Below are 12356 nucleotides of genomic sequence, written 5' to 3' on the forward strand. Positions count from 1 at the left end.
AAACTGCAAAACTTTCCAGACATACTGCACTCTGCTACTGGATGTAAAACATTACATTCAAAAGAAGCTCTTTTCAGAGGATTCCCTCTTCATTTAGTGGTTTATGGAGAATAAAGAAAACATAGGCCCTCAAATACTAAAATATGTCATACAATTGTTTTTCTCATGTTCATATTTTTACACTGACACAGACATTTGATCTTCCTTTAGATGCAACTGTCTCAGCAAACATGTTTTTTCTATCATAACAACCACACATGATCAAATCTGTCTCAAACACTGAGAGGTCAAACCTGGATTAGAAATTACAAATTGAAGTTATTTGTTGTTTTAGAAAGGGGCGTTTTCCCTCTAATCACAGTCATGACGTGGTAAAGTAGCCTTTCAGTGGTGGTCTTGATTTAAAATCTGGAGTCCGCCCAGCCTGAGACCGAGACAAGACAGTAAAAATGCTTTCCATTCCGAGAGGAGATCAAGACCCTCAAAAAGATCGATTTCGAGTACATACAACACTACATGTGATTGTGTCAAAGCAAGGAAAAGACAGAACATGTATCCCTATAGTTCATTCAGTGTACAGCCCAAATGGCCCATTATTCATGAGCTTTAAAACCCTGCACATTTTACCCAGAATTCACCTGTTCACCAGCAGATCAATATAAAAACAAACAGCATATAATCTGAAAAGTAAATGTCCAAAATCAAAAGTTCTAAACAGAGAGCAGGCACCCAGACACTTGATCATGTGTGTGCAAAGTCATTTGCAGTTGATGTAAATGTGGAGCTAATTGGTTTGCATTAATAATTTCCCCAAATCAGTCTACAGACAGTATAACGTACTGCACCTGCAAATAAACCCATCCCACCTCCAATTGTTCCAGACAGTAATATAGCTTTCCGTGTTCGCAGTGGTTCTACAAGTAAACATATTGCAGCTCCTTTGCATGCTCCATCAACAGCACCTTCAATGCAGACCTTCACAAATGCTCTTCCAGTTTCTTTTCTTGCTTTTCTTCCACGCTTTTCTCTCTGGAGGACTCCCTCTTCTTCTTGAAACATTCTGTTGTTGCTTCCTCCATTTCGCTCCACAATGCTGTTGATCTTCTGCTGCAGCTCGGTAACCTGAGGCAAATCTGTATCTCCATTGTCGAAAACGTGATAGCCTCCACGACACTCCCTGATGAAGTCACGCAGGGCTGGATTTTCTCCGATTAATTCCTCAATGGAACGTCCGTCCTTCTTCAGATCATCTCCTCGCGTCAACAAGGCCATGGTGTAATGTACCGCCTCTCTGCCAAAGCGCCTCTGGATCATTTCTACAATCTGCTCCTCGGGCTTTGTGAACCTTCCGAGCTGGAGCACAACCAGGAACACAACAGGGCCAGGAGGATCCGGCAGCAACTGCTTGAGCTCCTCCAACACCTGCTCTGGGATTTCTTCATCAAATGAATCAGATGTGGTGCTTCCAAACAGACCAGGAGTATCAATTACAGCCAGATTCTGTCCACCCAACTCTCCTTTTTCTATCTTGAACTCCTTTGTCACTGAGGAATCAGTGATTTGAGATTTAAAAGCCTTTCTCCCCAGGATGGTGTTTCCCGTTGCACTCTTTCCGGCTTTAGTCGCCCCAATCAGCACAATCTTGAGCTCTGGGTCTTTGGGCTCTGAAACACAAAAGTTTTACATACTTATCAGCGCTGCCATTCAAACATTTAATTGTGATTTATCACATTAGAGGCTGTGATTAAACAATCTAATCTGAAGTATGCATATAGAGCGGTACCCCTCCTGGAGTGCAGATTTAAGCCATTTTGTTGCTTTTTTTTTTGGACAAAGATGTGATGAATAATCTTTTGCATTCTGAGAAAACTCAGGACAGCAGCCACTCTGACTTTTACGTCTAATTGTTGGAAATGTATAATGTCTGTTTTATTATTTATTGATTTGGTCTCAAATTGCCAACCTATCTATCTTTTTGCCCGGTCCTAAATGTCCTGATCAGACTCACGGTAACAGAAGCCTACGGGATAAAACAGGGCTGCACACAGGCATGCTGCTTTTGGGTTTGACATATTCAACTTTGTGCAGCACTGCCTGTCAGCACCTGAGTGTCCGATCGGACTTAGAGCTGTAGGTGTTTCCTCCTTGCTTGTGTTGTACTGACTCTCTGATGTACGTCTGCTAAATGAAATGTAGGACGCTGTGTTAACTTCATTCACCCAGTAACATATACACATCGGAACTAATCTCACATGTTGATCCCGTTATAGTGATACCTTGATTATTCAAATAGACCTTGTAGTAGCAGAGATATACTCTATTAATTATGGGCATGTCATTTTTACACAGAGTAGGAAAAAGTGATTTTGGTCTCTTGTTTGCTCCTCCAATGACTTATGTTGTTGATTAGATTTTAACAGGTAAACAACAAGACACATATTTTGGCTATACTCCACAGCGGCTGCACCTAACACCGTCCTGTGTTAAAGACTGGCTAGATTAGATTCCTCTTCAAGGAGGATCCACCAGGTCACATCTCTCTTTCATAATTCATAAAAATGAACATCAACATGTACAACCTCATGAGCACTGATGACTCATCACAATCTGTCATCATCGAGGTCTTGGGTTTGTGCTTCTGTTATTAAAAAAAAAACATCTCTTGACAAAAGTTTGGCTAAGCAAACACTTAGAAAATGACCTGGAAGAGGATCCATCTGCACAAATGAACTCAGCATGATGAACAGAAGTAAATGGGGAAGACAATTGAATGTGTGCACAACGACAACAATCGTATCAAACAGTCACACATGGAGATTCACTTCACGATGAGCTAGCTGACGATGCTTATCAAAGCATGAATCAAGAATGAACTGTATGTGAGATAAACTTACCGTCCTGAACAATTTGCTGCTGGGCCATGTTTGTCTCGTGGCTCGTCTGTGATGTCCTGCTTGTGTTTATGTTCAGCTGTTTGATTGTTTCACTTTGGTTTCATTATTAAACTGTTAAACTATAAGATCTCCCCTCCCTTAAATCCTGCATAACCTGTTATATGTCAGAGTGAATAAAGGGCCTGTTCTCATTTATTCACAGTGTTTGTTTTTATTATCATACTGACCTGTTTTACACATTTTTTAAGTAGGTAATCTGATCCTGAACTTTTGTGAATAGTTCAATTAATACCATTCAATAAAAAAAAATGGAAAGGAACTTAATTTCATTTACACTGCCTTATTTGATACACAATGTGGTTATAATCACTTTTTTTTTTTAAATTGTTGACATATGAATGCCTGAGGGAAACTGCTTTACCCTCTGTTATTTAGAGACATGCACTAACAGGACCTGTGGACATGCGTTAGTGGAGAGATGTCAGAGTGGGGCTGCTACACACTGCTAAGCAAGGAGTGCGCCAGAGCTGTTGGGATTTCGCTGCTTTGCTCAAGGGCACCTCGGCAGTGCTCGGGAAGTGCCCCCGACACCTTGCCAGCTACTATTTTTACACTTTCTTCCTGAGCATACATATATGTTTGTCTCTTTTACTTCTTTTACAAATGATATTTTTCTACTGCAGAGTACAAAGTTTCTTATTTGCAATATTTACATTTCAGACTGTGTACTTATATTCTTAACTTGTTGAAAGATACTTTTTTTAATGTGTCATTTTCTTTGGTAATCTTCTGACTCCTCTCGTCCTTTGCCATGACCCACGAGCCGGGTTATGACCACAGACTGTTACCCGGGGTGACATTTACATAGGCCTATAGGTCTGTGCATCTTTATATGTGAAGATCAGCAGGCACCTACATTGTTGCTGTCAATACGGTTTTATTTAATATTAAACTATTTTGTTGTATATGTTTTCACATACATGGGTAAAATATACTACTAAATATTGCCTACTTATTTTATTTTTTGCCTCTGTAGTGTAGCATTGATTTTAACAAATTAACGGTTCAAAACCCACCTCCTTGATAATGACAATAAAGTATCTTATCTTATCTATTCCTTTATAATATATTTAAAGGATTTTATAATATCCTTTAAAAATATAAAATAAATTCTGCGTACATTTTATATGGGGATTTTCCTGATGAAAAGATTTCAATATTATGCCACGATGACATCACCTTTCCAGTAAAGCGGAGAAATAATAGGGAGTGGCAGCCGACGACGTTATACTCTTACGTCAGCGACGTGCTGACGTTCGCTGCGGGGCGGGGCTTCAAATGCTTGTTTTTCAGTCCTACGAGCGTTCGACGAACTCCATTTTGTGAAGACTGTTGAAGCAGAGGGTCGTTCCTGTGACGAGGCGAAACCCATAAACGACACAAAAAAGACTAAATTAGCCTTCGAACCGCTCGTTTATCAAGTTATCATCCGAAAGGAAAGTAAATCTTATCGTATGTCCGGTATCCAGAACCTTCATACTTTTGGTAAGTCCTTTTTTTAAAAAAGAAAATCAAAGTAGACAGCTAGGTGGGGGAAGGGCGATTTTTAACCAGTGATACTGTTAAGCGTCTTATTTACGTCGACGTTTGGTCTACTTTATAATCTCTACATTCAGATTAACGTCTTGGCTCCTTCAATAAATAGATTAAAAGTTCACTTAGTGAGCCAAAGAGTTTGGACTCGTGATATTGCTCGACTGGGGAAGGCCTCTGCTAACGCCGCACGGCCGCCATTAGGCCTGCATGTAGCTGCTCACCAGTTAGCCTATTCTTCACATCTGTCTCCATCATGATAGTCGTGTTTCTGTTTGACCCACTCAATATTATTTTTTTTACCACCTAGTTAATTTTAAACGTTACATAAACAAAAAAAACCCAGATGTGCAGAGTCATGCAGTTTGCAACGTTTCTTTTTGGATGCCTAAAGGGAGCTGGTTAGCACTGCCCTAAGCTGTTGGAGCAGTATATTTAGCTCATGTGTTTGCGCAGTTCTTAATCTGAAATATGACTCCACCAGATGCATCTGCCAGATGGCCAACACGGGAAGGAAGACTTGTTTTTGAATTATGAGCAATAGCGTTTTTAACAGATACTTTTGAGATGTCTGCAATTAAAAATGTGTATGCCTTTTTGATTCTTGTCTTGTTTATTGATAATGTAATGTTGTTTTTCCAGACCCCTTTGCTGATGCAAGTAAGGGTGATGACCGCCTCCCAGCCGGGACAGACGATTACATCCACATAAGAATCCAACAGCGGAACGGCAGGAAGACCCTCACCACTGTTCAGGGCATTGCACCTGACTATGACAAGAAGAAGCTAGTCAAGGCCTTCAAGAAGGTACGAGTCTGGACTAGGGTTTTTCAGAGTGCCCCAAGACCGATAATACATTGCAGTTTTACGATGGTGTTGTGTATGTTCGAATTTGATTCACTGACTCTCTGTTCTGCTATTTTTTTGTCCCTACAGAAGTTTGCGTGCAATGGTACAGTGATTGAGCATCCAGAGTATGGTGAAGTGATCCAGCTTCAGGGTGACCAGCGTAAGAATATCTGCTGTTTCATCATGGAGGTAGGTGTTTATGGCCACTCTTTTTTTTGTTTTTTCATTTCCGTTGATACCAGGGTTGTCTTGATTGATTGATCTCTTCCTTCTTGTTTGCAGGTTGGCCTGGCCAAGGAGGAGCAGCTCAAAGTCCACGGTTTCTAGAGGCCAGCAGCCCCCTCCCACGCCTCTCCTGGAAGGCCATTAAACACCCCCCTCCTCCTCCTCTTCCTTCTCTCCTCCTCCTCTCCTATGTGCTGCTGTTGCTCTTCCTGTCCCCCCTTGCAGCCCCACCAGCTCCTATTAGCTAACACGTGAATTACCTCTGACAAACATGGGACTCTTTGACACCAACACCTCCCTACAACACCAGGGGGCAGGCTCGCTCTCACATAGACACGCCACTGCAGCTCCACACAACATCAGGGATGAGTGGTGATGACCCTCCAACACACACTTCCTCCTTCCCTTTCCCCCTCAGTTAATTTCCTTTTTTTAATTTTTCTTTTAGGTTCTTGTGCCACAGTACGGAGGCACCGTTTTGTGTAACTTTTTTGTTTTGTACTTAAAGGTGTTTAAATAAAATGGATGTCCATATGTTGGAGTGGAGTGGTGTCATGTGGAATTGGGTGAGAGTTGGGTGTGAACAGAGAGGTCATATACTTAAAACCAGTATGTGGCTTAAGTGGGTGAACTAAAAGGTAGAAATTATTCAGATGGGAAGAGACGTATTCTTTTTTTTATTTTTATGGAGTTTGCCAACTTCCCTATTTTAAGCTGCTTTAATACCCCACTTTGCATTGTTTTCATGCCCAGCTTCCTGCTTTCAGGTTAGAGAGCAGCGTCTGTAAAGTTCAATCTCCACCATCCTGTCCAGCAAACTGTGCTTCTGCTCTTATTTATGGCACATTTTATAAATCGTTTTATTTGCTGCCAATTCAAGTATTAACATAGAATGGGGGTTCAGAGACGGTCTCACTTTGGTCAAACTGAGGCCTGTTATGCAGCCTATGCTTATGGACACTTGAATTTTTAATTTACAGTACTGTAATGCAATAATTTATAAATGTCAGTTAAGATGGAGTTATGCTAAAGTAATACAATAACGATCAAAGCCATGGCCAGGCCACACTGTGCTCCTGTGACTGACGGTGATGGAGAGCAAGCCTGTTTTGAAAATTCCATATTTGGTTCAATAAAATTCTGTAGTTGATAAGCATTGCCTGGTTTTTGTACACGAGTGGATGATGTTCATTGGCTTACAAAGTATTTTTGGTCTTGGTATCTACAACACTTATCAATGTCAAATGAAACACATAAAACTGCTGTTATGTATAACACTCATGGGCAGGATGAAAACATCTTTAAATCTTTAATTACACATTCTTTGCTTTCATTTCCAAGTTTTTAATGCTGAAATTAATCTAAAAAAACAAGTTCTTCAAGCTTTCAAACAAGAATTGAGAAATGTTACCTTTTTTTTAATGTAAAATTCCTGCCAAATGTTTAAACTCACCTGAAGATGTGTATATGTATTGAAATCCGTACATAGGCACTTATTTGAGGGCTGTTTTTAACACGCCAAACGTATTCTTAGTAATCTACATTTTAGGAGAAAAAAATGGGAAATTCTGTAAGTAGTTTAAATTAAATATGCTAAAAAAAGTATTTAAACTCAAATTAACTTGAAACATTAACGGGTAACCAAACTCCCTTCATGATGAGCGTTTGACAACGTTATACTTTGCTTGAGTTGCTGATTTGTCAAATAAAGTTAAACGCGCTTACACGAGTTTGATTAATTCTATTGTCTGATTATTTCTCGTCACCGTTCCGTGAATGTATTTTGTCCCTTCTGGGTACCCGTCAGAGCTTCTGACACCATGGCAACGGAGCAGCTACCGCCGTAGCTCAGCGTTTGTTTACAGCGTCTGGTAGCATCTGCTCGTTTTCCACTTAAAACGATAATAATGGAAGATATAACTTAGGCCTGACTGCAATGAGATTTTCGACTGTTTTTTTTATTATTATCAAACAATAGTTTTGTGATAGCGCGGGACCTTTCATCACGGTAAGATGTTAGCAGTGTTAGCTGCTACTAAAATCAAACCAATCAACGAACGTGAAATTTTCACTTGTAATTTGTTATTTTTTTACTCCTCAAAATTCTGACATGCAGAGTTAATTTTCCTTTATTTTATGATATCAGGGTGAGTTGGAGTTCCTTAAGTAGAGTCAATACTCTTCAGACTTTTGTGCCCTCACCCTCCTAGCGCTTTGAGTTAGCTACGTTACTTTTTTTGGGAAATAAACTTTTTAAACGTCTTACTATTTAAATATGCTGCTCACGCACTTTTGAACATTACAAGTAATTGTCATTGAAAAGAAACTAATTATTGCTCATTTACGTGTTTATAGTACTTGTAAATATATAACTCATTGGTTTAGATCAGGGGTGGGCAACTGGCGGCCCGGGGGCCACATGCGGCCCCCATCAACCCTCAACGTGGCCCTCAGGCCAATTTTTACATATCAATTCATTGGGAACATGAAGAAAACATGACAAAATCTGCCATGAAATCATGAAAACCAGAAGTATGTCCATAATAATATTTGATCACTGGTATATATTGAGTTAAATTTGAGACATAATTGACTGTAATCGTTTTTGTATACTACAATTTGGCCCTCTGGCAGTGAGAATTAAATGAATGTGGCCCTTGCTGTGACCAAAGTTGCCCATCCCTGGTTTAGATCCAATCATAACGTGGCGGCTGTGGGTCAATTGGTAGAGTCGTTGCTTCTCTACCGGAAGGTCGAGGGTTCGATCCCCAGCTGGCCTTGGGCAAGACACTTGACCCCAAATTGCTCCCGCTGCTTCGGTGGTGGTGTATGAATGGGATTAGTTACTTCTGATGGATGATACTACATAGCGATCATCACTACCGTCAGTGTGTAAAAGGGTGTGAATGGGTGGGTGTGACATGTGGTGTAAAAGCACTTTGAGTAGTTGGAAGACTAGAAAAGCGCTATATAAGCTCAAGTCCATTTACCATTTACCATAACTCATGCACCTGTCTTTAACGCTTAAATACAGGTTTGCATTTAAAATCGTGACATATTCATTTAACACACACTTGCATTTTTTTGTTGTTGTGTAGATACACAGATGGTTTTGGTCAACCTCACAATCAAGTTTTTACGCTTTATTTTTCCTGTCAGAATTTCTCAAGATGTGAGGTTTGATGTGACATGTTAAGATGTCCTCTCAGAAACAGACAATACAGGTAAGGAGGAATAATGAATAATTATTAATCTGCATTCAATTCATGAGATATCTCCTCAGCTCATCTTCATTTGGTCATATTTCACCCCTGTTCTTCAGGTGTTGCCTGTTTGGGGGCTTGCCATCCCTCTCCCGGCCGTGCTGATGATCACTGTGAGTCTTTATATGATCGTCCTGGGCGTTGGGCTCTGGATACGATACTGTCTTAAGGTTGGTGCAGCTTTACCCTTCTCTTAGGACTCTCTCCTCACTTCAGATTGTAAAACAACATGACACATTTTCTTTTCTATAACTTGAAAACCCGATTCAAAACTGCTGTGATGAACTTTTGGTTTGTTTGAATTTTGATCTGTTGAGTTGTTGAATATTTGTCACTCTGAGGTCATTCCAGATGTTGCTAATATGTGTCAGGGCCTTAGTGAAAAGAGCAGGTGGCAGGATTCACCTCAGGGTGTTCTGGGTCACAGTGTGACACAGAGATATTTTCAGTGCGTCACATACTGGTATGTGGAAAAAAAAGTTGTGTTGTGTTTCATATGACTCAGTACTATGTTGTTGTACAGTAGGTTAGTTTATTCACACTGCAACAGGCTGCTATTAAACAACAAAGAAGAAGACGCAGAAGTGTAAAGCTTGTTTTTATGCTGACAGTTTCAAAAGCATAATTATTACACTTAATACATGAAATATGAGCTTATATTTGGGACAAAAACCTCTGTTGTGCGCGGTGAAGTTCTGTCATGAAGCCATCAAAACTTATGAAGACAATTAACTACTTTCAAAAGACTGTTGTGCTACTCTAGCTCTAGGTGATCCATCTGCTTCACATTCTGTGTTTGAGTTGAGGAATCTCCGGCCTAAACATATCTGAATCTATAAAGAGAGATACCCCATATTCTTTTCTTAACCATTTTGACCTTCTCAAGTTCAAAAGAGACTGGCTGTATCCGAATTACATAGTACCTACTCAATCTTTCAGTAGACAGTACCTACTATCCGTGCTGCATACTGTTTAGTATCTACTATTCAGTATGCACACACAGTAGGCAGATATTTGTTCCTACTTCATCTGATTCATTCAGTAAGGAAGTGGCGTCATTTACGTTACGCGAACCGGCCGCATCCACCCGTTTTTTTGTTTTTTTTGTTTTTTTTGTTTAGCTTTATTCAAGAAGAGTAACGCGCATATACAGTCAGGTAAAAAAAAAACAATATCACAATGCAAATCAAGTAAAAGGCAGATTAAATAACTAAATAACATAAAGGAAAGAACAAATGAAAGACAGTAATATACAGAATATAAAGTAAAATAAATCAATAAAGACACATTTAAATAGTGAAATCATTATTTAAATAGAGGGGGAAAGGTTTTATAATAATGCAGATATTTTGTTATATTTTCTGTTGTTAATTAAAAGTAGTGATTTCAGTCGGGACTTTAACTCTAGATAAAAAATTGATTCAATTAATCCACGCTCGTTTGTTTTGATTTGGAGGCGGACGTGACGTGACGATTTACGTTTAATTTCGCACAGCATTGTGGGTGGTAAAATACAATTCATTTCCTGAAAGCACGCATCCGATCCATACTGCATGAAACCCGGAAGTTAGTATCCGTACTGAAATGTTCAGTATACTGAGGTGGACCCAAAAAATGCATACTGAATGACCATGAAAGTTCAGTATACTGAAACTCCATACTGAAAAGTACGTACTGCATACTGAACTGTGGCTATTCGGAAAGGGCCCCTGTGTGAATGAGTTCATACTGGATGTGAACACATACTTATTATATTGGACTACATTTCTGTTTGGAATGAGATCGTACTGTTCCCTCTCCCACAGGACCGTTGTTCTTGCAACTGTTGTGACTGCTGTCCAGACATCTCTTTATGTGAGCAGTGCTTTAAGCTGTCCGAGATGTGTAACTGCAACATGCCCGACATGAAAACATGCTGGGAAAAATGTCCCCCTTTTCCCTCTGTAAGTAACTCAAACAACAGATCACATCAGAGATTGACATTCATGCTGAAAATCTCCAAAAGCATGTCATTAGATCCATTTGAGTTATGAAGATCAGTGAACTAGTTTTCACAGACATGATTTTTTTTCCCAGCTGAAAGAAGAAAAACTGAACAAAATTCTTCACTTGAGCACTAGAACAGAGAGTTTAGCGTGTATCTTATTAAAGCAGCCAGCCTCATATCTGAGCTTGTCCTGTTGTTTCTCCTACAGTGTGACTGTTGGCACAATTCCTGCAGCTGTGAGCGCGATCTCTGCAGCTGTCGGCCTCCTGAGTGCGACTCCTGCCACTGTCTCTGCTTCGAGATCACGATCAAGTAGATGACGACGGTGGAGGTTCACTGATGGCATCATCAGCTGAGTGACATTTCAAAATGTTTGCCTTTTAATACGAGCGTTCGGTGAGGAACGATGGAAAATGACCTTCAGCAGAGATCTTCTGCTGCATTTGAACCGGCATGTCTTTGCATTCTTATTGAGGGACCGACATGAACACTCCTGTTAGACTGTCATGTGTAAAGAAGACTCAAAATGAGTCTGTGGCTGCCGTTCGATGGAATAGCACTTTGCAGGCTGTGTCAAAACCACTACTAGCTGGGATATGTGTTCTTGTTTACTTTTTGTTTTTCAACACAAACTAGTATTCAGTAAATATTCAGTTGGAGTAGCTGATTGAAAATGTGAAACATGCCTACATACTGTGCTGAATGGTTCAATCTTTCCTGTGATTTCTGAAAAGTTAACTGAGTTTTGTTTGACAAAGGGAAAATGAATCTATTCAACCAAACACCTGATAAATCAAAGTCCATCTGTGAATATTATATTTCAGAACACAAGTAAACATGTGTTGATACCTCAATACCTTTAAGAAGAGCATGTAAGATAGTGTCCTTTTTCATTACTTCACTATCTCATAGTGAGGAAATCTCAAACGCAGTCTTCTCTTGCTCTGCAGTCAGGGTCGTTCAGGACTCTGGATGAGAGATAAAAGCATTATTTTCTTGATACTTGATGCAGTTTAAATGGAATGGCACGATCTCTGACTGTGGACAGTAATATTGCCTTACAGTATGACGCTAAGAACTCAGTTTTCCATCAGGAATTTACTCTGAATTCAAATTTTTTTAATTGTCACAAAAAGCTAAAACTTAGAATGATAAATAGAAACACTACATATTTAAATATGACAGGCCTTTTCTATCTTTGTACTTAGCCAAAATGCTGTACAGTTCAGCGCTGCATTTAGCAGGATGTACACCTGTGTGATCAAACACCTCTTTTTTTATCTCTTTGAGTGCCTTGTTTTAGTTATTTTCCTCAAATAGTTTCATGTTTTAGAGAGTTTCTGTAGAAAAAAAAACAGCTGCTCATTGCAGCTTTTTACTCAAACCTATAGGAGGCGCTGTGGAGCCTTTGTTGAGACTCTTTTCAGCAGCTGCTTATTCCACATTTGGTGCTCTTGAGGGGATTCCTTGTGTATTGTTTACATTGTATTCTTTGTTATTAATGCAGTAGCTTTGTTTTTTTTTATACCTTCTTGTTATTAAATTA

The 12356-nt window shown here is 39.6% G+C and overlaps 3 protein-coding genes across 3 annotated transcripts; 2 read left to right on the top strand and 1 right to left on the bottom strand.

The window, feature by feature from the left end:
* Positions 1-7: 7 nt before the first annotated feature.
* On the bottom strand, positions 8-2991 carry LOC132954488 (GTPase IMAP family member 8-like). The gene is made up of 2 exons (XM_061027042.1): positions 2895-2991; positions 8-1649 (listed from the first exon to the last, which is right to left on the bottom strand). Exons 1-2 carry the CDS (start codon positions 2920-2922, stop codon positions 799-801), a joined length of 879 nt encoding a protein of 292 aa, XP_060883025.1. The 5' UTR covers positions 2923-2991; the 3' UTR covers positions 8-798.
* Positions 2992-4263: 1272 nt separating this feature from the next.
* Positions 4264-6713, top strand: LOC132995730 (eukaryotic translation initiation factor 1). Its single transcript, XM_061065868.1, has 4 exons — positions 4264-4439; positions 5130-5293; positions 5423-5524; positions 5618-6713. Exons 1-4 carry the CDS (start codon positions 4409-4411, stop codon positions 5660-5662), a joined length of 342 nt encoding a protein of 113 aa, XP_060921851.1. The 5' UTR covers positions 4264-4408; the 3' UTR covers positions 5663-6713.
* A 642-nt stretch (positions 6714-7355) lies between these two features.
* Positions 7356-12188, top strand: si:ch211-198p11.6 (uncharacterized). The gene is made up of 5 exons (XM_061065867.1): positions 7356-7568; positions 8720-8784; positions 8883-8993; positions 10629-10766; positions 11019-12188. Exons 2-5 carry the CDS (start codon positions 8758-8760, stop codon positions 11124-11126), a joined length of 384 nt encoding a protein of 127 aa, XP_060921850.1. The 5' UTR covers positions 7356-7568; positions 8720-8757; the 3' UTR covers positions 11127-12188.
* The last annotated feature ends 168 nt before the right edge of the window (positions 12189-12356 follow it).

The sequence above is a fragment of the Labrus mixtus genome, chromosome 20 (genome assembly GCF_963584025.1).
Source record: "Labrus mixtus chromosome 20, fLabMix1.1, whole genome shotgun sequence".
NCBI lineage: Eukaryota > Metazoa > Chordata > Actinopteri > Labriformes > Labridae > Labrus > Labrus mixtus.

Bases quoted from the DNA above. Each gene is read 5' to 3' on its own strand.
- LOC132995730 (XM_061065868.1), top strand. From the start codon at position 4,409: ATGTCCGGTATCCAGAACCTTCATACTTTTG. The intron at 5,294-5,422 runs GTACGAGTCTGG...TTGTCCCTACAG, and splicing joins TAGTCAAGGCCTTCAAGAAG to AAGTTTGCGTGCAATGGTAC. The intron at 5,525-5,617 runs GTAGGTGTTTAT...TCTTGTTTGCAG, and splicing joins TCTGCTGTTTCATCATGGAG to GTTGGCCTGGCCAAGGAGGA.
- LOC132954488 (XM_061027042.1), bottom strand. From the start codon at position 2,922: ATGGCCCAGCAGCAAATTGTTCAGGACG. The intron at 1,650-2,894 runs GTAAGTTTATCT...CCAAAGACCCAG, and splicing joins GCAGCAAATTGTTCAGGACG to AGCTCAAGATTGTGCTGATT.
- si:ch211-198p11.6 (XM_061065867.1), top strand. From the start codon at position 8,758: ATGTCCTCTCAGAAACAGACAATACAG. The intron at 8,785-8,882 runs GTAAGGAGGAAT...CCTGTTCTTCAG, and splicing joins CTCAGAAACAGACAATACAG to GTGTTGCCTGTTTGGGGGCT. The intron at 10,767-11,018 runs GTAAGTAACTCA...TTTCTCCTACAG, and splicing joins AATGTCCCCCTTTTCCCTCT to TGTGACTGTTGGCACAATTC.